Below are 22985 nucleotides of genomic sequence, written 5' to 3' on the forward strand. Positions count from 1 at the left end.
CGCTCCGCGGTCAAATAGGCCGTCTGGCCGTCACATGTCAGTCCCCCGGACGAATACTCTGCGGCGTTCGCCGAGTTGCGGGAAGGGGGGGTGGGGCGCTCGCCGGAGCGACCCACAAAGAGATTTGGCCCGGCTGCGTCCCATTGGTCCCGCCCTCGTGCCGTCCCCGTCCAAAGGGCTCTGATTAGCAATTAATGGCACCGGATGGTATTTGCACGGAGCCCCTTTGGTGCGTGCAAGTTGTCAATCGCGTTGAGTGTCGGTCTGCCCCCCCCCGGGCCCCCCTTGTCCGGGGCGCAGCCTCTTATTGATACACCGCGCCGTTTTCACACTCACTTAGACGTCAAGCGGCGACACGCCGCTTTCCGTGCCTTTTTCGATGGACGCTCTGCAAGGGTGGCGCCGGCGTTTGCTCTGGGCCTGCATCGTGGGCGCGGCGGCGGCCTCCGGGCGCCCGGCGCGAGCGCCGTCCGGCTTCTCAGTCCCTGTGGTGTTATTGTTGGCAGAGACGGGATTGGCGCAGGACGGACCGAGAGAGGGCCCCACTGCGGCTCCCGCCGAGGGACACGGCGACGACAACACTTTGGGCTACACAGGTACCCCCGTGCCACGCTTTCGCCACGGAAATCGGATCTCGGTATTAGGGGGGAACATTTTCAGTTCGATTTTCGAATCAAGTAAAATTCCACCGATGAGCTCGATTATCGGCTACATATATTTAGCATTTTGATGATTCATTCCGATACGAAACGTTAATTAAATGCAAATGAGTAATTACCCATTCAAACATTTACATATGCTAACACAAAGCAAAGGCACAAACGAAAATGCTAACAAGCTAAACGCAAACAACGCAGCACTATATTACATGCTGAAGATCAGAAGTAACATTAACATGTTAGCCAAAGTCATAAGTTGTTGGACCAACAAACAAACTTATGACATTTGCAAGCCTTTCAATGACTTCATTGAGCGGCTTAGCCTGACTCCCGTCTTGCAAAGTTCTTGCTATGCGTTGTGGGACGAGTTGACAAAAGGGCTTCATCCAAGAACTAAATGTTGCAGGAAAGCTTTTATTTTGCTGCAGAGAAGCATTTTATCTCATGCAACACGTAACATTCTTTGAAATTCTTTGAAAATTCTTGACGACCGAAAGTCTTGGAATATTAAACGTAAATATACATAATGGATGAATAGGACCGACGCCGCTGAACATTGAGGAGTTGAAAGTAAAAATATACTTATTTGACGTTTTTATGACCCTTCCAAAGTCAGCCCAAGCCAGTTGATAAAACGGGCAGGTTAGTAAAAAAAGTGGACAGAGGTTTTCTACACGCACCGCTGTGCGGCTTCAAATAAGCCTGGTTATGTATAGGCAAGGCAAATTAGCGCCACCTGCTTCGGAGCGCCGATACGGCGATTAACGCGCGCGCCTAAGCGCGACAATACCAAAACCGTGATGCCGCTAGCAACTAGGATTTCAAACGAGTGCGGGAGTTTCCCAAAGATTTCCAAATGTGCTTTTAGTGTGAGCGGCCTGACATTGGCAAGGCTTTCAAAGCTTCGGAGCGCCTCAAAATTGTTTCCCGATATCGCAGCGTCGCATGCCGTTCGTGACGGAGGCACCGGCGGAGCCCAGATTTTCTCCCTTTGTGGACACGAGAGACCGAGCGCGACTTGGCAGGGAATATTTACGATCCGGCCGCCGTCGCTAACCGCAAGCGGTGACGCGCTACACAGGCGGACTGTTTGGTCAGGTTGGGATGATCACCGAGAGTGCGACGCATGAAAAATTCTGACGCGTCGCTAGGAAAGTATGCGCAATGAACAACGTGGAACGAGGGGGAGCGTTTGTCTCGAAAAATGAAAATTGAGGTATCGGTATATTCGAACTCTACAATCGCATCACAAACTGGAACAAATACGGTTGTGAAAACGTATTACGGTACAGTCGTGTCGGCGGCCTTGCCGTTTGGTAAGTTGAATTTCTCGTAACGAGACGTTCGTGAGGAGACGTACCGCTGAATGTGGGAAAAACGCCTCCGTTTAGAGTTATGCGGTTAGAAGTCCCCCTCCCCCAATATTTTGAAAATGAGGGAAAAAAAACTATCCTTGTATTCCGAGAAATACGGTAATGTGGAAAAGCTGTAATTCCCGGATTGTTTCAGGCCACGAATAGACCTTCAAACTTTAGTTTTCAAGTCATATTACATGCGAGACTTGTGCGGGACAGCGAATCTCATCAGACGAGGCGAGGGGGGGGGGGTCGTAAATCTCAGCAACACCTGCTCCCCCGACTGGGCGCGCGGCGTGAGGTCAACGCCGGCCGATATCCCATCGCTCATATTTATTACGCTCATCGCAGCGCCAGTTTGTTTTGGCAGCTGCGCGGGCGGCAAAAGGAACCGAAGAAGAGGCGTTTTATTTTTCACGCGGGGGCCGAGGCCGTCAAGGCGCGGGGAATGAGGGGATAAACACTTGCGTGGCGTCTCGCGGGAACTTTGACTTCGCAAGCAACTCCCCCGCTATCAGACCTGGGCCAACGCGCGAGCGTTTCAGATAGTGCCCCATTTCTCCGAGTATTCCTCATCTTCACCCCCCGGGGGTATCGGGGGGCCGGACTTTGGTGCGGTTACGGGGGGCAACGCACGCGTGCGTACAGGCAAACGGCGAAACTAACGTGGCAACGATAAGACGGTTGGAACTTTCAATGCTTTTTGTCCTTTTTTAAACAGATGAGCATTAGTCAGGCGGGCAATCTCCTGGCAGATGAAGCGGAAAGAAAACGCACCATCGCTCGTCCGGAGTTGCTGAGCAAAACGCCACTCGACGCACTTCGAAAAATTCATCTCACGCTCGACGCCGGTTAGGCCAACGATGGTGATTTAAGATCGGGAGCGGGGTTTCAAACCGAGGCTTCGGGTTAGCTTTCCGTTCAAGCGGCGCGGCCGGGATGCGATGTGCTAGCGCGCTTTCTTGTTTCGTCTCGAAAAGGGTGATGTGATGCTAAACAGATGCTAATGTGAGGCCGCCGGGAAGAACAGGGAGGGATGGGTCGCGCCGCGCGCGGGCAAGCGGAAAAGCAACAGCCTATTTATCGCCTCGTTCGGCCCCCCCGCACCCCCCCACCCCCTTAACCTCAGCCGCGGTTCCCTGTACGCAATCACATTACAGTGTTCCCTTTCATGCAGTTGAGTGAGACCCATGAACGCATCCCTAGCTTATTTTAAGGGGAACTTCAAGTCTTTATTATTGAATGGGTCAAAAATTTCTACAGTGGTACTTTTACTTAGGATAAAAAAAAAAAAAAAAAAACAGGACATTTTGTAATGTGAATTTTTCACAAGTAACCCTAATCCAAGCCCCCCAAAATGCTCCTAAACCCTTTAAATCACTATTATCAAATTCTAAAAATGCATAAAAATGGTAACAAATACATTTAAGTATTAAACCAGTGCGTAGTCATCCAAATGTATCATGTCAAGAATAATAATAATAAAAAAAAACTCTTCTAAACCATTTAAATTATCCTGTGTAATTATCCTGTATCCAGTGCTTCCTGTGTGATGTCATTGCTAAAGTGCTAACCATGTCCTAACAACGCAAACGTTCCACACCACAGCCCAAAGTAGTCTGTTGCGTATGTGTTTTGATACATGTACAACGTTAGCATGTAGCAAATGTCGATTTTATGTTTGTTGGTTCTAAGCTGAAACCAGTAAAGATGAAAAGCGAAAGAACAAAATGGAAGACAAATGCAAAAAAAACCAAAACAACAACTGTCTTGACACATGAATAAAGAATGAAAACCCATCCCAAGGTGTAAGAAATGCATCACGGGCACGTCCGCAAGGCGTCAAAAAGTAGCTGTTTGCAATGTGAATTTGCGAGGCGCGTTTCCTTCGGGTGCTTCTCGGAGGCGCGCAATCAGAGATGATTTGTTGCCTCTTTTAGCCGGGGCCCCCGCCGACAGAAATACAATCTAGCTTTCGCCAAGGTCGTCTGCCGTCCGTCTCCTCTCCGCCTCTAATGAACGTCCGCCCACATGGACGGGGAGGGGGCGGCGAGGCCGCGCGGATAAATCCGACAACGTTCCTGCGGGAACTTGGGAGGGGAAACACCTTTGTTTGCTGACACGGACGGGAGACGCGCCCGAGACGGCGGAGGAATTCTCGCGCCCGGGAAATCGCCATTTTCAGGGCTTTCTCCCTATCACAAATGTATTTTTTTGAGCCAAATCCCGTGTCCTGTTAGAAACGGGACGTTAAGTAAAGGCGGCCTTTTTCAAAAGCGGGTATCCTGCGTGCGTCGCCGCTTCTCAAATAGGGGGACGGGGACGCGAGGCGATGCCAGCGGACGACCCCAGAGAAAAGTTGTTTTTTTTCCCCCACGTGAAGCATAATTGGGAGAAAATAAGGATCGCCATCTTTTTTTTCAGGCACTTTGATGAACTTGGGTTTTTTTCTGTCGAGACCACGGGTGTCAAACTAAAGGCCCGGGGGCCAGATCCGGCCCACCACATCATTTTATGTGCCCCACAAAATACTGATTTGACTTTAAGTTTCTGGCTTAAATATCAAACTTGCAAGTTGTCTCTTTTTCTCTCCTTCCTTCTTTCCTTTCCTTCCTTAACATTTCTTCTTTTTTCTCTTTTTCTCATCCTCCTTCACTGCTTCCTTCCCTCTTTTTCTCCCTCCTATTAGCCACTGCCTGTCGCTGCTAACATACGGAATGACATTCAAGAAAAGAAGCGAGCAGACTTAACCAACGTCCGAGTCCATCCTTGTTCACGCGCTGTCATAATACTAAAACCGAGAAGATCGTGTCAAAGTTCTGATGTCAATTATGAGTGCATCGCGTAGAGAACACCTTCATAATATGAAGATGAGCTTTTTTCTTTTTTGTTATAGTTTTGACATTGTTGCCGGACGTTTGGTGCATGTTTTACACGGAAAAAAGCAGATTTTGACCCCAAAATGAAGGTGCGTCTTATACTGCATTTGGGGGATATTCCTTGTTTGGACATTAAGTTGAATGTGTCAGTGTACGTAATGAACCCTGGCAGAATGTCTTCATCCTCTGCTCGTCTTAACAAGAGCATCTTTGTTTGATTCACCTTATCCGCTTCGGAGTTTGAGCCATTAAATCGTTTTAGCCGGCGAGGGAACGCGGGCTCCTTTCCCTTCACCCCTCTTTGGCGACGCGTGTGAATGGCGGCTCAGCACGGAGCCCGACAAGATCCCCCGTCCCGCGGCACGCATACAAACATCCTAAGAAGGGATGGGGGGACGGGACAAAAACCTAAAAGGAGTATTAGGGCGCATGAAAAGGCCTCATTGAGAAATGAGACGGTGAGATTTCGGGGGGCTACGTCGCCCTCATTTAGATTTGCCAGCGTGGCAACATGAAGGACGCTTAGCGGCAAGGTTCCGGAATATTCCGAATTTTGCTCGACATCTGCCGCTATGCGGATTTTAGTCTTGCTATTGGCTGCGCTGCTCACGCCGGGGGTCACCGGAGAAGACCGCCGCGGGGGTCTTGGGCCTTTCTCGCCGTTAGGCAAGTGCAAACGGACACACGCTACAAATTTTGGACCGTCTTCTCGTCGTTCCCAGGGAAAAACGCCCGCATGTCCTCGCAGTAAGTGGACACATTTGAACACATTTCCCACATTTGAATTTGAGAAGCTTTAGAAGTCAAGGATGTCAAAATATCTTCAATCAACTCTGCCATCGCGCACAGATGATAATTTGACATTTTTTTTTCCGGCCCGTTCAGCTCTGATCAGGGAGTCTGCTTTTAAAACACTCCTTTTAGTAGCTTGACTTTCCTTTGACCCCCTCGATTGGAAATAATGGAACTAGAGAAGAAAAAAAATAACATTAGGAACTTATTAGAACAGTCTTGGGCAAACTACGGCCGGGGGGGGGGGGGGGGGGGGGGGGGCGTATGCGGCCCACTAAGCTTTTTAATGCAGCCCTTGAAAAAAATGATCATTCAGGAGAAGAAGTTGGACAAAAATATGCAGATATAATGTTATGCTTAACGAAATAAAAGCTTTCCTGCAACCTTTAGTTCTTGGATCCAAAATCACTCAGTGAGAACATTAAGGAATAAAGACAGGATTGAGCACTATATTAGTTCGTCAAAGGATAATTGGGAATGGTGCCTCGCGTCACTTGTCCCCGTGCTTGTGTACTTTGTTGTCATTGGGGATGACAATTGATTTCCCCATGAAATCAGTTCAGGCAAAACGTCGCTAGAGGGCACTGCGGGGGTAACAAATGCGCTTCTTGTAACTTGAGAGCATCACATTGCTCCTGCTGGTGTGTGTGTGTGTGTGTGTGTGTGTGTCTGTGTGAGAGGCTTTTAGCTATTCTGTTTCATGTCACTCAGAAGTTTCTCTCACTTCACGCCTATATCATCTTTTAATGCATCACTGCGAATTATTCATAAGTTGGAGGAGGCGGCTTGTGTTTAAGATTGTGCTTCACCAAAAGGGCCAAAGAAATAACACACTGGAAGCTGGAAGCTGGAAGCTGGAAGCTGGAAGCTGGGGTGTCCATGTGAGGAAAACTCATATTACACCTTCGGTTTCCAACCACAATCCCAAAAAAACATGCATGATGGCTGTGCTGGACACTCCAAACTGTCCTCGGGTGTGTTTGTGAGTGTAAATGCTTGTTTGTCTCTGTGTGCCCTGTGATTGGCTGGCAGTAAGGCGCCTACTGCCTTATGGCTGGGATAGGCGCCAGCATGCAAGCGATCTGCGTGACGATATATATATATATATATATATATATATATATATATATATATATATATATATATATATATATATATATATATATATATATATATATATCGCGTGACGATATATATATATATATATATATATATATATATATATATATATATATCGCGTGACGATATATATATATATATATCGTCACGCAGATCGCTTGCATGCTGGCGCCTATCCCAGCCATAAGGCAGTAGGCGCCTTACTGCCAGCCAATCACAGGGCACACATATATATATATATATATATATATATATATATATATATATATATATATATATATGCTGCAAAGGCTGTCCGTCTAAACAAAGCACTCTGATTTAGGGCGTATTTTGCGCTTAACAATTAAATTGACGTTTATCCATGGACGCACTCGAAATTGGGCCACCGAAATATTACTGCGAATATTAATACCCTCCGAGACCAAACACTGTGCGTTGGGCCCATTATATAATAAGTGTAGCGTTGGAATATGAGCAGCTTATCGTTTTGTCCCAGTGGCAGCGCCATTTTGGGAAAACCGCCGACAAAAAAAAAAGTAAAATGAAAAAAATCGTCCCCATCAAACGATAACAGAAGTTTTGAGTGCGTGCACAGACGGGAAGTGGTTACATTTCCACAGTAGGAAACATCTCCACGAAGCAGGGGGAGGAGGAAGAGGGAGCAAGAGGGAGGAAGAGGGAGGAAGAGCGGTGTGTGCGCGCGTGAGTGAGAGAGTGTGTGTGTTGTCGGACTTAGCCATTGGTGCTTTTCCCCCCGAATAGTCAAGCAGTGATTCGGGCTGCCGCTTCTTCTTTTCCTCCTGCTGACTCGGAGTGAAAAAAAGGAAGAAAAAAAAAGAAGCAAGGGAGTGGGCTGGAAAGTTGCGGATTGGATTTTGTTGAGCTTCTCCTTGTGTTGCCGGCGGAGACGCGGATCGGACCGAACGAGACGGACGGGACGGCAAAGTTGCCCCAACTCCGGCGACGGGAATACGATGTTTGCCCCGGAAGGAAGTTCTCGCGTTGTTTTGCTGTTTGTTTGAATGAAGTGTCGGAGCCGCATGCGGCTGCGAGCTCGGGATGCTTGGACGCGCCGGACACTTTTTTGCTTTGCTTCAACGGCGAGAGGACATGCGCTGACGTCCTTTCGTCTCGGTTCCCCTTGGAAGACATTTGGATGACTTTGGATGACTCGAGGATGTCGCCGACTTGCACAGGATTTCTATTGCTAGTTGGAATTGTCCATGCGTGCTCAGGTGAGCTCCAATCAACTGCGGCTTCGTTTCCTTTTGGGGGCTTTTCACCACAATAGTACGGAACACCTGCGGTCTCTGAAAGCTTGTGAAATATTTTTTCAGACCCCGGACCAGCCCGAATAATATTTGAATACGGGAAGAAATAACGTATCGCAATATATCATACTTTCGCAATAAGTTGCTCGTGTTCAAAATTAACGTGCTCTTAATTTGAAAAGAAAAACGTTTACTTCCTATCATGGCGAGATTTGCCCTGTTCAATTGTAACGTATCCCCTCCAAGTGCCTCAAGGACCGCTTTGAAAAACGCATCTGTACACCGTCAAACGATTGACAGTCATTTTCAGCCTTTCAGCCTACATTTTCAACATATAATTATTTTTAATCAAGCATAGTTTTCCCTCTTAAGGCAGTGGTGTCCAAACAATGGTCCGGGGGCCATTTGCCATTTATATTTGCTCTACAAATCATTTCATATCTATTTTCCTTGGCGTTTAAAGAGTTAATTGGATCACAAAATCCAATTTAGCTGTCCAGTTATGTGTTAGGGAAATTATGAACTTTTTACAGCTGGAATTGTCCAAATAAGTTAAAAGTTATCATTCTAAGCACAGTATACTGAACGCCGCTTGGATCTTTGTAGTTCTTTTTACTTCAGTTACTGCAGGCGAAATGCTTTTTAGGAATGTTGGTCATGCCATTCAAATCTAAATGCGAAGAGATGAAGTCATGCTTATGAGGATGCCACCGTACCTTAAGGACAAGCCAAGCGCTCCCAATTTTCTTATTTGCTGAGCTCAGGTTTTTTTTCATTTCCTTTTTTGCCGTATCGAGTAACACGCTTCTCAATCCAGACGTTGTATTTCCTCTCTGACCCGTTTATAAGAGGAAAAGTGCAGGCTGTAACACAACTGGGCGGGGGTTGGGGGGGGGGGGGGTATTCCTGTGGTCTTTTGTCCTGCCGTGCCGTCTTATTATCTTCTTCCTCTCGGGCCGTCACACGAACGTCTTTATGGAGCCGGCGGAGCTCATCCAGGTCACTCGCCTCCCGAGTTTGGACCCGCCGTCTTATTAAAACGGGGGTCCCTAACCTTTTATCACCACGGGCCGGTCAACGGTTGAGGTTTTTATGGTGGGTGTACATAGTGCTCATCTTTAACGGCAAACTCATAAGTACTTTTCAATGCAAAACATTTGCATGTGCTAACATATAGCAAAGGGAAATAGCTGGCACCAAGAAAAACGCTAACTGGCTAAACGCATACAAGGCGGCACTATATAACATTCACATGTCAGCTAGCTTGTTATGAACAGCCATAAGTTGTTGGATCAACAAACAAACTCATATTTTCATAAATGCCAGCATTCTTACAAAGAAAGGACATCTTACAGACAGACGCTGGTGAGTCAGATTTCTCGCGTGTGTCACCGACAGTGACTGCCCGCAGCTGAAGTCACGTGGTCCTTCCTCACTACAAAATGTCATATCAATATAAATACAAATTGGTTTACAAATATTGGTGTCCAAAATGAAAATAAAAGTCAATTCTAACTCTTAACTAAGGACGTTTGATGCTACTTCTTTTCAGACCGATACCAGTGCAAGTACTCAACTCTTGACAAGTCACTGATACTGATATCAAGTCCCGATACCATTTGTTTTTTGAAACACAAAATATAAAACATCCTTGATTTGAAATAGGCGCTTTGCGTATGCAAACATGGGAGTAAATTGCGTTTCTGTTTTGATTCTTTTACACCCAAGACCAAGAAACCCTTTATCGCAAATAGTTGCTGTAATTATGAATTCACAACGAGCTTAAGTTAAAAAAAACAACTACGTTTTTTGCAAATTCACCTAATATATTTGCAAGAAAGGGTTGGATAGGCCGGGCATCGGCTCCGTCGATACGGATCGGCGGTGTCAGCCTCGGTTTCGTTTCAAGCCCGGCTCTGGGTTTTGAACGGCCCTCTTTGTACGCTCAGGCGATGAGTCAGCCGGGAGCGTCGGTAGACGACCTTTGCGACGGCGCGTGCGGCGGCGCTCGCTCGCTCGCTCGTAAACGGCTGACGCGGCCGTTTACGGGGCCCCCCCCGCCCGAAAGGCTTGTTATCTTGCTCATCGCGACTCGACTTTGCCGAAAGGCGCGGCGCTCTCTGAAAGCCGGCCAGACTTTTGCGCCTTCCGATCAGAGAATCAATCGGAACGGGGGCAAATGGCGGTCGGCGATTTGGCTCGCGGCCGTTAAGCGGCGGGGGTATTGATAGAAAATGCGGAGGCGGCGTCAGGTCTTGACAAATTGGCTCGTAAGTGCTGATAAATTGCCGCCGACGCGGGCCGATTAATGGGCGCCGAGCGCAAGCCGGACTGTCAGTCGGGCTTCAGACACGCCGGCAAAGCCAACGTTGCTGCGCCGCCCGCCTCGCTTCTGTCCAGAAAGACACTTGGAATGAGGCCCTTCAATTAGGGCTCCGAGCCAAGTCTAGGGTGTCGAAGGTGAGGCTTCCAAGTGGGCTCGCCAGCCTGGGTCAGACAGAGGTCCAACAGAGTAGCGGTATCGAGTACCGTTCGTCGGGCCTCATTACAAGGTTCTCCCGATGAACGGCCATACTAATCAAGATGTGTTTGGGCTGTGAAACACTTTGTAAACACTTTGGGCTTGACGCCTCATCTCCGTTTCAGCCGTTGGGGCGCGGCTTCCGCTCCAAATCCCGCCGGCAAATCCCCCCGTCCGAGATTAGCCGGATTGCGCTTCGGCCGAATGAAAGCCGGTGAGAAGCGTGACCAAATGCGGACGCGCTGACAAGATAAGAATTAGCGGCGCGCGGAGAAATGAGTCCTAATGATGGCCCAACGCCACGGCGACACTCCCCTTAATCAAGCCCAAGATGATTTTAATTGGATTAATTAGCTAATCCGTCTCATGTCCGGAGATTTTCGCCCGCTCGCGCAATCGCAACCGCGCGTCTGAAGATCCTCGGTGGGCGAGGAACGATTCGCGAAAGAAAGAAAATGATGTGTGTATATACGTAGCTGTATATACATTGGTCCATATGCTACTGGCAGTTTTTGAGCCAAGCGCTGGCACTTTCCTGGAATCGTGATAACTAAATTGCTCGCGCCATCTGAAACTCGAAAGGACGGCCACCTCCCCGACGGACGTGATGAACCAGTATCTCGCCCAGGGATGAAAGTTCTGCTTTCTGTCAAGCCCCTCCCCCCCAAAAACCCAACGCGCTTGGAATTCCCACGGCTCTGCTTCCTGCGATGAAAAATTGCACCAAAAACAAGCTTCTGCCCACCAACGTGCTTACGTCACGCTAATCCGCTCTGATAAATTTAGTGGACATGGACTCAGCAAGCCACACTTGCACTCTTTGGAAAGTACACAAATCTCCACAACGCAGTGGTAGGGTGCGTTCAACCGTCTTGTTTCAAAATTAAGTTTTTCATAAGGTTTCAGACAAAGTTTGGGCTTTCAAATTCCAATGTTAGGATCTCATAGTCTCATAGAGTTCAAATGATGGGTTTAATCCAGATTTAGGTCTTTAACTTCTGCTTTACGTTCGTTGTTACGGTTTCAAATTTGGATTTCAAGGTCGTTAATACTTGAAATCGGAGCGTTAAGGTAATGTCAGTGTTTGGGGTTAGGCTTGCCATCTGGTTTCCATCCGGATTAGGCTATTGGAAAGCGTTCGCCAGTTAGGAATTTGGAGGGTTTTTAAAAAAAATTTTTTTTAGTTTTTTTTTTAAACTTGGCCTGGTTGAGGGAGTGAAAGCAGCAACTGGATTTTCAAATGAGGGTTTTGTTCCTTTTTAAAACAGGCTCCAAATAAGATTTCAAGACGAGGTTAGTTTTTCACACCAGGGTCATGGTCTGTCATCAGGTTTGAAGCCAAAGTCTTGATTTGAAGGCCGAATCCTGGAGAAGCGGACAGCAGGCGGGGCGTATAACCCAAGAAAGGCCTCCATTTTGTTTTGTTTTGCGCCCGTTTTTGAAGACTTGGCTTTTTTAGTGCTCCCTCCAATAAAGCGGGCCGACGCGCACAAGAGCCCGCGGGGACGGTATTGTGTGGCCAGCCGCGGAGGAGGGGAGGAAGGCTTCACCGGGGACTTAAGGGGTCTGCGCGAAGGGGGTCGGGGTTGGGGGGTGCTAACAAAGCCTGGAAGTCAGAGGGAGGGAGGAAAGCCGGCCCAAGCCCACATCCGGGGAGAGACGATGTTGAGTTTCGGAAGCGCCGAGTAAATGGAGGGACCAAATTATCGGGCGTTCTGATAAAAGGCTACAGAATATTTGCTCGGTTATGAAATAATTATCAATGCAGAAGACAGTATAAACTAATGTCCTTCCAATAATACATTTCGCCTTTTCGGTTTTAGATTTTTTTAAACCGCACACACTTTTTGCCGGCCGCAACAGCACATTTGAATAGGCCCGCTTTGTTCAAGAGCGATCAGTAGGAAAAATGTGGCGCTTGAGTCACTTACGTTTATTTAGCGATCGAAGGCTTTTTAAGCGTCCTTAACTCGCATGACGAGCAGTCGAACTCGATTGTTGTTGATGTCGGCGATGAGTCAAATCAGTCGTGACGTTGCCACGCGCCTTCAAAATAAAAGTGTAGGCATTAATGGAAAAATAAGATCTATCTTGAATTTGAAGAATAAAAAATCGATATCATTTTTAAGTTACTGTTTATGGAACGCGCCCATACTTTTGGCCTTCATTTTGGGGGGAAAAAAGTGAGGCTTTTATTTGGGGAATTACGGTACTGGAGGACTTGTTTCACCCCTGGATTGTGTTGTGGGTCCTCTCACCTGGTATTCATTGATACATTTCCAGGAAAGACTCTGTTTAAGCATTTGAACATGTAGTTAGGCCTCATATGTTTATGCCAGCTATTCACGACCTGGCTCAACAGAAATATACATACCACAGTCAAAAAAGTTCCGCATTGTAAATGCACTTAGGGCTTCACGGTTATGCGCTGAGCGGTCGGTGCTGGTAAACCGCCAACTTGCGCGGCAAGACTATGAATTAGCTAAAGTCAAAAAAGTCTCTGTTAGGAATTGACACACTTATACTTAGGTGTCGGATTATTTTGCCTGTTACTATTGAAGCTGCCACTTAGAAGTAACAATGACTAGATTTTTTTTTTTCTTTTTCATCCCGAGAAACTGAAATCGTCCTTTTCCGGGTATAATCCCCGGCCCAGATTTGAGGCCTCCTCGCAGGGCCCGAGCGACTCTTTCAAAGGCCGACCCAGCCCCCAGCCCCCAGCCCCCAGCCCCCAGCCCCCAGCCCCAGCCTCCGTCTTTTCTGATAACTGACAGCCAGGAGAAATGCCCAAAGAGAAGCTGAAAGGCGCAGATTCAATTAGCCCTTAAAAGAGAGACCGCTAATTAGTTGATAAACGTCTCGCCCACCCCCCCGCTTTATTGTTGTAGTTAATATTCTCTTTTGCTGACACTTAAATCCATCAAACGCTTCACATCTTCACCCGTTCTTCTCTGTCGCCCTTCTCGTCCTAAAGCTATTATGGACTGCAGCCGCGTCAGCAAATTTACATCCCGATTGCCGCCGTCCGTCAAGACAAAAAGAAATAAAAAAAAGGACGCTCGTAAAACCGGGCACGACGAAAGATAATTAATGAGAAGGTGACCTTGAGATGCATGATGATAGAGGCGCTTCCCACCGCTCGGACGTAACCACGGCGACAGGGAAGCTTCAAACAAACACGGGCTGACTAATGGGGAGCTATTAGAGACTAGATCAGGTCATTTCCGTTAAACGGACGCGGCCACCGGGATAAACAAAGTCATCCGTTAGCATATCGTTACCGCGCCGACAAACCTGCCTTGTACTCGGAACCAGTTGGCTATTTCAAGCTCGCCCCGATTTGGTTCCGTTTCAAAGCAAGTCAATCGAAATGCGTTCAATCGAAATGCGTTCGACAAAAGTGCCTTGGCGTAAGGGATTCGTCAGGGTTCCTTCGAGGTCGCGGATGTTTTCCAAACGTCTTTGAGGAATACTTAAGACGTTCTCAAGCACTTTTCACGTTGCCCCTTTTCATGTCAAGAAAAACATGAGGCCTTTTGAAGCCCATGTTTTTCTCTCATCGACAAAAATAATGAAAGCCGTTTTCTTAATGATAGAAGCTATTCCTAATTCCTGCCACCCTGCACACTCGAAACAAACAATAAGAAAGGATCCGTCGTCGCGCGCTTCATCCCCGTTGGGAAAAGTACCTTGGCGGGACCGGCGTCGTGTTCATGACCAAAAATTCCAGGCGTCTTTGAAGACATGTGAATCCCCCGCCCCCGAAAAAAGCTTTCATGCCGCAACATTCCGGCGTGGCGGGCGCGCATACGAGCGGCCTCCCGCGTAGCCTCGGCTGCGCCACTTCAGCCAAAGCTCTAATTGAATAAGAATCGGAGCCGCGCCGGCTTGACGGGCGGCTTCCCCGCGGCTCGGGGCGCCGAGGATTTACATTAGCATTTGATTGCGCGTCTCCATCGCAAGGCCGAGCCTCGGCCGGCGTGCTCTCAAACGCCGTGTATTTATCCGCCTCCATCTATTTGACGTGAGTTCCACATCCCGACGCTTGCGCGGTCCCGTCCCACGTTCCGGACGCCGGGGAAAACGCAATCCAAATCTTAAGTCGTAAGACAAACTTTCCATGGGAGCGAACGAGATTTTTCGAAAGAATTACGTGGAATTCATTCGACCCGGGAATCCACTGGGGATTTATCAGTTTTAATAAACATGGCCGTATTTTGTGCACTGTAAGGCGCACCTAAAAGCTTTCAATTTGGTCAAAAGCTGATAGTGCGCCTTATAAACTTAATAGCCGTCTCATTTCTACCTCTGAATTGCAGTTCTAAATGAATTTTTACAGTTGCATTTTTTGAAATGTTGATATGCTATATATGCTGCAGTTTTGAAGCTGGATGGATAGATGAAAATACGCAGATTGACTTGACACCAAAATACACAGGTACTTTGGCCTTTCGTCGAAAGGACGTCGGCTTGATTCATGGGATTATATGACGGACTTTACAAAGTCAGAGAGGAAATGTTTTGAGGTCTCGTGTGGAAAAAGCCTCCATTGGCGGGATGGGAGCCAGGCAATCGACGAGGTTTCGAAAGAAGCTATCTCCCGAGGTGGCTCATTTCCAAAAAGCGTTTGTCGTCACAGCTGTCTTGTGCGGACCCCGTCACCCCCCCCTCCGCCCCGGTGCCCCCCGGCCACACAGGCCCCGCACACAGGCCCCGCAATCATCTTTGGAGCAAAACGGCTCCTCAGACGTCTGTCAGGGAACCTGATGTCAAACGCTAAAACGTAGCAGATGGCAGCGGAGGACCCGGAATGCGAGAAAGCCGTTGTCGGACCGAGCAGAAGGGGACGCGTCTCAGATGCTCTTGCTGCATACGTGGAGAAGATTGATTTTAAATCAGTTGAGACGTATTCATGGCTTAGGCTAAACAAAAGAGCTGTTCTCAGGTGCATAACTTGCTTAATTGCACGTGGTTATAATTTGGAAGAAAATAATTTAGATATTTGATCATAGAACAGAATAGAATATTGTCATTATACAGCGGATGAAACAAAATATCATAGAACAAAAAAATACAAGTAGAAAAATAGAACAAGCGCTGCTCGGATTGGTGAAACTGAAATAAATATGAACAATGGATAAAATAAACAGAACAGAATAGAAATGATAGCTCCTCTTGATAGCGATCATTGATATTTGCAGTTGTTTTGTTGTTCTAAGTGTTAATAGCTCTGGGGGAAAAGCTATTCCTGATGCTGTTTGTCCAGCTTTTATGAGCACTGTATGACCAACTGGAGGGCAACAGTTTGAAAGCGTGATCGGCAAAATATTCTCTTTTTACTACGAATTACTAACTGATTCTTAGCTTTATGCTCAAACAAATTTCAAACCAGTACTCTTATTATTTTATATTATTTATATACTATATTATTTTTCTCTGAATTTTATCCACACTTTTTTTCTTTAATAAACACAACCTTTAAATAGTCTGTTGGGTTTCTCTCTCTGAATGAATTAGATTAAATTCAGATGGTGGGTTGATTTTTTTTGGCAATACGCTCCAGCCCTAGAGTGCGGTAAACACACTTAAAGAGTCACGAATTCCCCGTGGAATCCATTTGTGGAAGAGTTGCGGCTACTCAATGCAACGCCGAGGCGACGGGTGTCGTTAAAAACCGGAGAGCGGGCCGACGGTCCCGATAAGCTTGATTAAATCCGACGGCATGGACAAGGGGAAGCCCGGAAGGCTCGTTAAAACCAGAAGGCTGTCAAAGCTGCGGGGACCCGCCGCTCGGACTCTCCGTCTCCAGCTCAAACGTCAGTGAGGGACCCTGCAAATTCAGGTTCCCCCGCGGAAAAAAAACCAAGGATGACTGCGGATGTCATTCCTGCCGCAGGAAAAACGCGTCACCGATACGGGCCCCAGATGCCCGGCTGCATTAGGAAAGGATTACGGAAAAGGAGCATGAGGGAAAGCCGCGCATGGCCAATTACTTTCTTATTCCTGGCTCTCCGGTCTCCCTCTGTTATACACTTTCTTCATTTTAACAGAGTTTGACCGGTGGGCCGCAATCGGTCCGAGCGAAGGATCAAAGCCGAGAATAAATTGATGGGCCGCGTGGATTCGCTCCACCGGGGACCGCTCGGAGTGTCGCGCGGGATGACGGACCGGAAAGCTCGAGGGGCTAATGAACTCACGATTCGGGGGGGAAAATAAATTAGGCGCTTTTGTTTGGAAAACTTTGAGCCCTGCGTCGACATTTAATCAAGGGTCTGGATGGTGAACATTTCATGAGCAAAGACTGGAGTCGTGCGTTCAATGGCCCTCAATTGCCACCGATTCTCACAAAAGTCAGCCATTGATTTTTCGAACCAAAGCTGAGCCCGGGCCAAAGCCATCGCGAAGCAGATCCCAGACCGCCGGGCGACGCTTGTGTTTACGTAGCGCGCCGAAAACGCGGGCGCTCGCTTCGGGGTTAAAACGCGGAAGGCGACTGATACTCAGTATGCCGCCACGGACTACAGCTGCGGAGGGGAGCCCTTATTCAATGGGGAAGCCGAGACTCGGCGGAGCCGCCTCTCGAGGGGCCGAGCGGGGCGCGGCCCGCTTCCAGCCAAACGGCAGCGCCGACGAGCTCGCCCGATCCGGCCGCCGGAAAATAGCAACTGGTTTATTTTCGGAGGAGCGCCGTGCGCTGCGGCGGTTAAAATATTGGGTCGAAATTCATCATGGGAGAGACGAAGGCTGCCAAGAGCTTTCCCACTTCCACAGAGGAACGTTTGTGCAATGTTTGTCGGGCACTTAAATTGCACTTGCGCCCTCAAAAATGGAGCCGGGTAACAAAAGCCCCTTTCACACCGACTTGAGCCGCCCGGACGAGACGTTTAGCGCGGCCATGTAAAAAAACCTTTTGTAAAAAAACAAACAAAAAAGATATCACTTGCGCTCAAGGCTGAGTAACAACCAATCACGGCTCACCTGTTGGTCATGCGATGTTCACAAGCTAAACTGTGATGAATTGGACATGACATATTCTTCAGCTTGTGTGTTGTAATTTTCAGTCCACCGCGAGTGAAAAGTCAGTTTGTTTGTTTTTTTTTGAAAGAATTAACTTTTGGGGGAGAAATCATTTCCGTTTAATCCCAAAGACATCATTTTAAGTTTTTAATAGTCAGGAAATTCATTCCCAGGTACCAGCACTTACCGCTATTTATGTTATTGAAGGAGGAGGAGTGCCTAAGAATGGCCGGTCCTCAAATAGTTCACTATAGACAAAACATGAACTACTAGCATCAGTGCTAAAAATGGCTGAAAAAGTGGACCGTCCCTTTAAATGGCACGATGAAGCGCTCCGCACCTATTGCAATCAAAGTGACAAACGAACGCAACGAAAGGGATTTATTGCTGGCGTCTACGTTGTCACGTGGCTAAGCCAGGCGTCCGAGGAGAGCGACGGAAGCCCGTCCGAGGAGAGCGACGGAAGCCCGTCCGAGGAGAGCGACGGAAGCCCGTCCTCGTCGCGTCTCCCGTCGAGGAATTCTGAGATTTCCGGCCGTCAAAGGCGCTAACCTGCGGGGAGGCGGCGCCGCTTGTTTATGGTGTAATCGGCACCTTTGGCAGCTCTTTATTACGCGTGACAAACGAGCGGCGGGACCATCCGAGGGGACGGGCGAAAGGCACCTAAGGACGCCGCGGCCGGCTGTCCAAGAATTCATTACTCCAAAGGCCACGTGAATGAATTAGATTGTCGGCGCTCTCAAATAGGAAATAATGCGTTTAATGTCCTTTGGCGTCACGCTCGGCTTCACCTTCCGCCGAGAGCCGGCGCGCGAGCGTTGATCGGGGAGCGCCCGCGACGGGTCGGACGGCGCCATCATCGAACCTCGTGACACGCGGGATGATAAAAAATGATTTCTTGGAAAAGATTCCGCCCTGCCCATCTGGAACGCAATCGAGCGAGGTTGCGACCGTGGTCGACGCCTTTCAACAAAAACCAAATGCCTTTTGGGCATTTCGCAACAAGACCAAGAAGAATTTTTGGACGGTTCTAAATTGTGCACAATCTCTCCGAAAGCAATTTCTATAGAGTTTGGAGAATTTTGCGACCCTTGGCGTAATAATCATAACCGCAGGAGAATGGATTTTAAGCCTTAGGGGACAGGTGTCAAACTCCGTTAATTGAGGGCCGCTCTCCTTATACCCTCTCCCTCAAACACACCCGACTCAGGATTAGGATGCTTTGCAAGCTCCTGCAGACTTTGCTAATAAGGTAAACATTTGAATCGGCTGCGGTGCCGAGAGAAAAACGGAAACCATGCATGATACCGGCCCTCCGGGACTTGAAAACGCCACAAATGATTGTGGATTCGCTAGTGCAGGAATCAGCGGAGGATGGATTCTAAGCGTTAGGGCACACAGGTGACTAACTTCAGTCCTTGAGGGCCGGTATCCTGCATTGTTTCTCCCTCAAACACGGCCGAATCGAGCGATTAGGGTGGTTTTCAAGCTCCTGCGGCGCTTGCTAATAAGATAAAACATTTGACTCAGGTGTGTTAAATTGAGGCTCAATCCGAATGACGACGCCAGCGCTTTTGCTATTTGAGCCGCCGGCTCGCGGGTGAGAGCAACTGAGTCTATCAGAAGACAAAGGAGACGAGGAAGGAAAGAAGCCATAAAGATATCCATCGGCTCACCTTGCCCCACCTCTTCACACCGGAGGCTTTAATCCCGCCTCTTAGCGCTGTAACCGATAGCCTTGAGTTCAAGCATTAAAGAGGCGGACAAAAGCTCTGATGTCCGCTCGTTCCGTGTGCGTTTGTGTGGCCGAATGCTTAAAAGGCCGGCTTTCCGGTTTGATGCTTGGTGGATTTTGCCGTCTCCCCCCCCCCCCCCTCGGCGGCGTCCCCTCGCGGCTCGGGTCTAACCCCGAGGGACACGCCCTCTGCTCTTATCTGCGCCATAAATCCCTCTTAAGCCCCCTAATCACACATTAATGGGCCCCGCAGATATGCGGCGCTCCGCTGTGCCCGGCATTCCTTATCAAGGATCTGTATTGCACATCGGCGGGACATCTGACAGGTGGCTCGGGCCGGCGGCGGCGGCGGCTCTTTTATGAGATTACCTTGAGCGCCTTTATGAGGGAAAGTAAACATATTTTACTGGGCGCCGATGCTTTGTTCCGCTGCTGAATGCGTCCGGGGTTGTCACGTATATTTCCGGCCGCCAATAGAATGTTATTCGCTGGCACGGCTAGGAAGCAAATGGCCGCGTTTTACGACAGGAGTCCCCCGCCGCCAGTCCCGGTCCGTCCCGGTAGAACCGCAATTCCCTGATATTTTTGCTCGGGGTTATCATACCGTCGGAATGTGACATCGTCCTATGCCAAGCGCTAACCGTATTTACCGTACCGCGAGGCGCAAATAAAAGCCTTTCATCTTCTCGAAAATCCACGGTGCGCCCGACGATCCGGTGCGGACGGAATGCGAACACTATGTACGCCGGGAACAGCATTAGCTACCGCAAACAGCGGTAACGACTAACCAATCAGACGTGACGTAGTACATACAGTAAATATGCTGGCAGCGATAAACTGATGGGAGACCTTCACTTATTACGTGCAGTGATGTACGCTGGCCGTGATGAACCGTTCGGAGAACCTTACGAACATTCCCCTTTTTTGCCGAACAAACGTTTGAGCAAGCTCCTTTTAATTTGAGAACGTTTCGCCCTATGTATGGGTTGAGTACGGAAATAAACTACACCCCGTCATCAAGACCGCAGCTAATAATACGGTGCGCCATATGGTGCGGGAAATACGGTACTTCTAATATGTGACGTGTCGGTTTTACGCGAGGTAGATTGCTTGTGAGGGTGACTAAACGGCAGTTGTAATCTACTTAAATATAATTATAGAATAGGTGCGGTGCAAAATGCTAATTCAGACCTAATTAAATCATCTTTGAGGTAGCGCGCTGGCTAATCGACTTTTCTTGCTCAGATTAACGGCGCAGACATGCAATTTGGACGCTTGAATCAATAGTGTGTCGCAGCGCTATTCGTGGCTTCCAAATGACTCTGAAACAGGCGTGTCCAAACCCAATTCAAACGAATCATCTGAAGTATTTTCTAGCACAAAAGGTTTTGATTATGGCCCGTCAAGATTTTGATCCCACGGCCGACTTGGGGCTCCCGGAGTCTCGTTTGAAATTTGGAGGCCCTGATCTTTTGTTCCACGGTAGGCAGAGACCCAGGAACCTCCCTATTCCGGCCCCGTTTACAAGAGTCTGCACTTAAAATGATCACGGAAGTGAATTTTCGAATGATACAGACATTCGGGGGGTCCATATATTGGAAATATTTTGTCAATTACAGGTCTGCAATACTGCTCCCCATTACAGTAGTCGTAGTAGTAGTATAGCAGTCCAAAATTTAGCGCAAGCTCTAGATCCCGAGCCAAGCTAGAAGCCGCGATGCCGGCAAAAAAAATTTGCGTTGGACCCAAAGCCATTACTACATATGTTTCTGCCATCACTATTTCTTTGTCCCAGCCACCCTTTTTCATCTTGATGAATTCAGCTGAGACCAATTAGCAAAAGATACTGCGCGCATGCTGTCGCCGGAGGGGCCTCACTTAGCTTTTAATTGCGCGCCGGGTCTTGAAGGGATGACCCCGCTTCCGACAGCCGGCGTGCGGTCTGTCGGCTTTTGTTTTTCGCCTTTGATTGCTTTCCTTCACCCGTACCCGCGCGTCTCTTGAATAGTGCAATAAAGGTCCGCCGCCAAAGTCCACCTCGCTCACTTTGCTTCGGATTCCAAAATATGAGATCACTTTGCTTCCATTACACCGGGGAAGACGGTTTTTGTTGAAGTAGGCCCGACAGATGTTTTCGATTCATTCTCGGTAGCCGAATCCAAAATTGAGCTCATCGCATGAAGGTTTTCACTTATAAAAGCCACATTTTCTTAAAAAGAATATGAAAATGACAAAAAGTCAAATCACGGATCATCCCGAAGGTCCTAACTTTCCTTTGTCCTTAAAGATTTACGTTCGATACAGACAGTAAAATATTTCCTAAAATCATCCTGACGATATATCCCAGTTTAGTCTTATTTATATTATCCGATTCATTATTCTTGATACAAATAAGGCATCTCAGAGTCTACATGAGGTTTCGAAAAAAAATTTTTTTTCAGGTACTACGATCCTTTTCTCAGAAAAACAAATCTCATTCAAATATTGATAAGGAGTAGTTAGATGATTATCATGTCATTGTTGCAAATCTGCAACAGCTGCCTCGAGGTCAAAGCTGTGACAGGAACACTTCATTTTTCATTTTTCTCTTCAAATTCCAGCAAAATAATCGCAAAGAAGCCGATTGCTAAATTATGGCGTCTATTTGCAAAAATTGGGGCTATATCGCCGAGGTAAGGTTGAGGACCACTGGTTTAAAACCGTCAATTTGGGGGGGTCGGGTGTCCGGACCCGGACCCCAGCGCTTTCCGCAAAGGCAAGTCTCCGCCTCGGTTACCGAAAAAGAAACTCTCGTCGGCTGTGGCTATTTTTAATGAACACCCTCAAGTCTTCCCTTTCTTTGACTTTATGTGCATGCGGGAGCGTAAACAAGAAAAGGGGGGTAAGAAAAACAAAGAGAAAAAAAAAACCAAAGAGAGCGCTCCGACCAGTTGGAAAGCAGAATCTTTTTGCCCCGGGCCCGGATCGATGGGATCCTCACAGTAGAAGTCTCCGCTTCCCTGCAGGGAGGCATCGGTTCATCGCACAAAAGCAAAGGAGGCCGTGGAAGCGAGGCAGGAGGGTGCGGGGGCGCTAGAAAAAACCCAAGATGGCCATTCGCAAGCAGCCATGAAACAAACAAAAAAAAAACCTCAACGCTCGTCTCAATGCGAATCGGATACGGATTGTGCCGGGGAAATTTTTGGCCTAATTGCTCCTGTACTGAGAGCGAGGGATAGAAGCAGCTTTCACGGCCCCCCCACTCCACACCCCCCGGCGAGAGGTAATGGTGCTGAAGTAACCGGGGGTCACTCAGCGGGGGCGCCCAGTCAATTCAATCAAGGCCACAAAGCATTGTGTAAGTGATACCCGGCACCCAAAGGCTCTCTGGAATCCCCGCGCAGATGCCAAGTGGCAGGCAGAATATTTCGGGACCCGCGCAGAAAGGTTCCCAGGCCATCCCCGCATTTCAAAGGACTTGACTTTGCTAGAAATGAGCAATTCAATGAGTTGGTGTCAAAGGTGCGATCGGGTCGTTTTGACCGTTTCTACGGTTCCTTCAGCGTTGCTACTAAATTTGACAAAAGTATGATTAACCGGTTACCCAAGCGCCGGTACCGGTCGGTCGGCGGATAAACCGGTACCGGGCCGCACCCGA

The 22985-nt window shown here is 48.2% G+C and overlaps 1 protein-coding gene across 4 annotated transcripts in view; it reads left to right on the forward strand.

Moving 5' to 3' along the window:
* robo1 (roundabout, axon guidance receptor, homolog 1 (Drosophila)) overlaps positions 1-22985 on the forward strand; it is a 161972-nt gene that overhangs the window by 37933 nt on the left and 101054 nt on the right. For 2 of the 4 annotated variants that reach the window (XM_088426899.1, XM_088426898.1), the window contains one exon: positions 507-596. The exons of 1 other annotated variant lie outside the window; for it this stretch is intronic. In XM_088426899.1, the coding sequence (XP_088283025.1) occupies positions 507-596 (90 nt within the window). Of the gene's footprint in view, positions 1-506; positions 597-7518; positions 8040-22985 lie in introns of those variants that run through there. One more of the 4 variants, XM_088426901.1, reaches the window with a different exon arrangement.

This window comes from Hippichthys cyanospilos, chromosome 11 (genome assembly GCF_059441005.1).
Source record: "Hippichthys cyanospilos isolate Australia breed blue-spotted pipefish chromosome 11, RoL_Hcya_1.0, whole genome shotgun sequence".
Classification (NCBI taxonomy): Eukaryota; Metazoa; Chordata; class Actinopteri; order Syngnathiformes; family Syngnathidae; genus Hippichthys; species Hippichthys cyanospilos.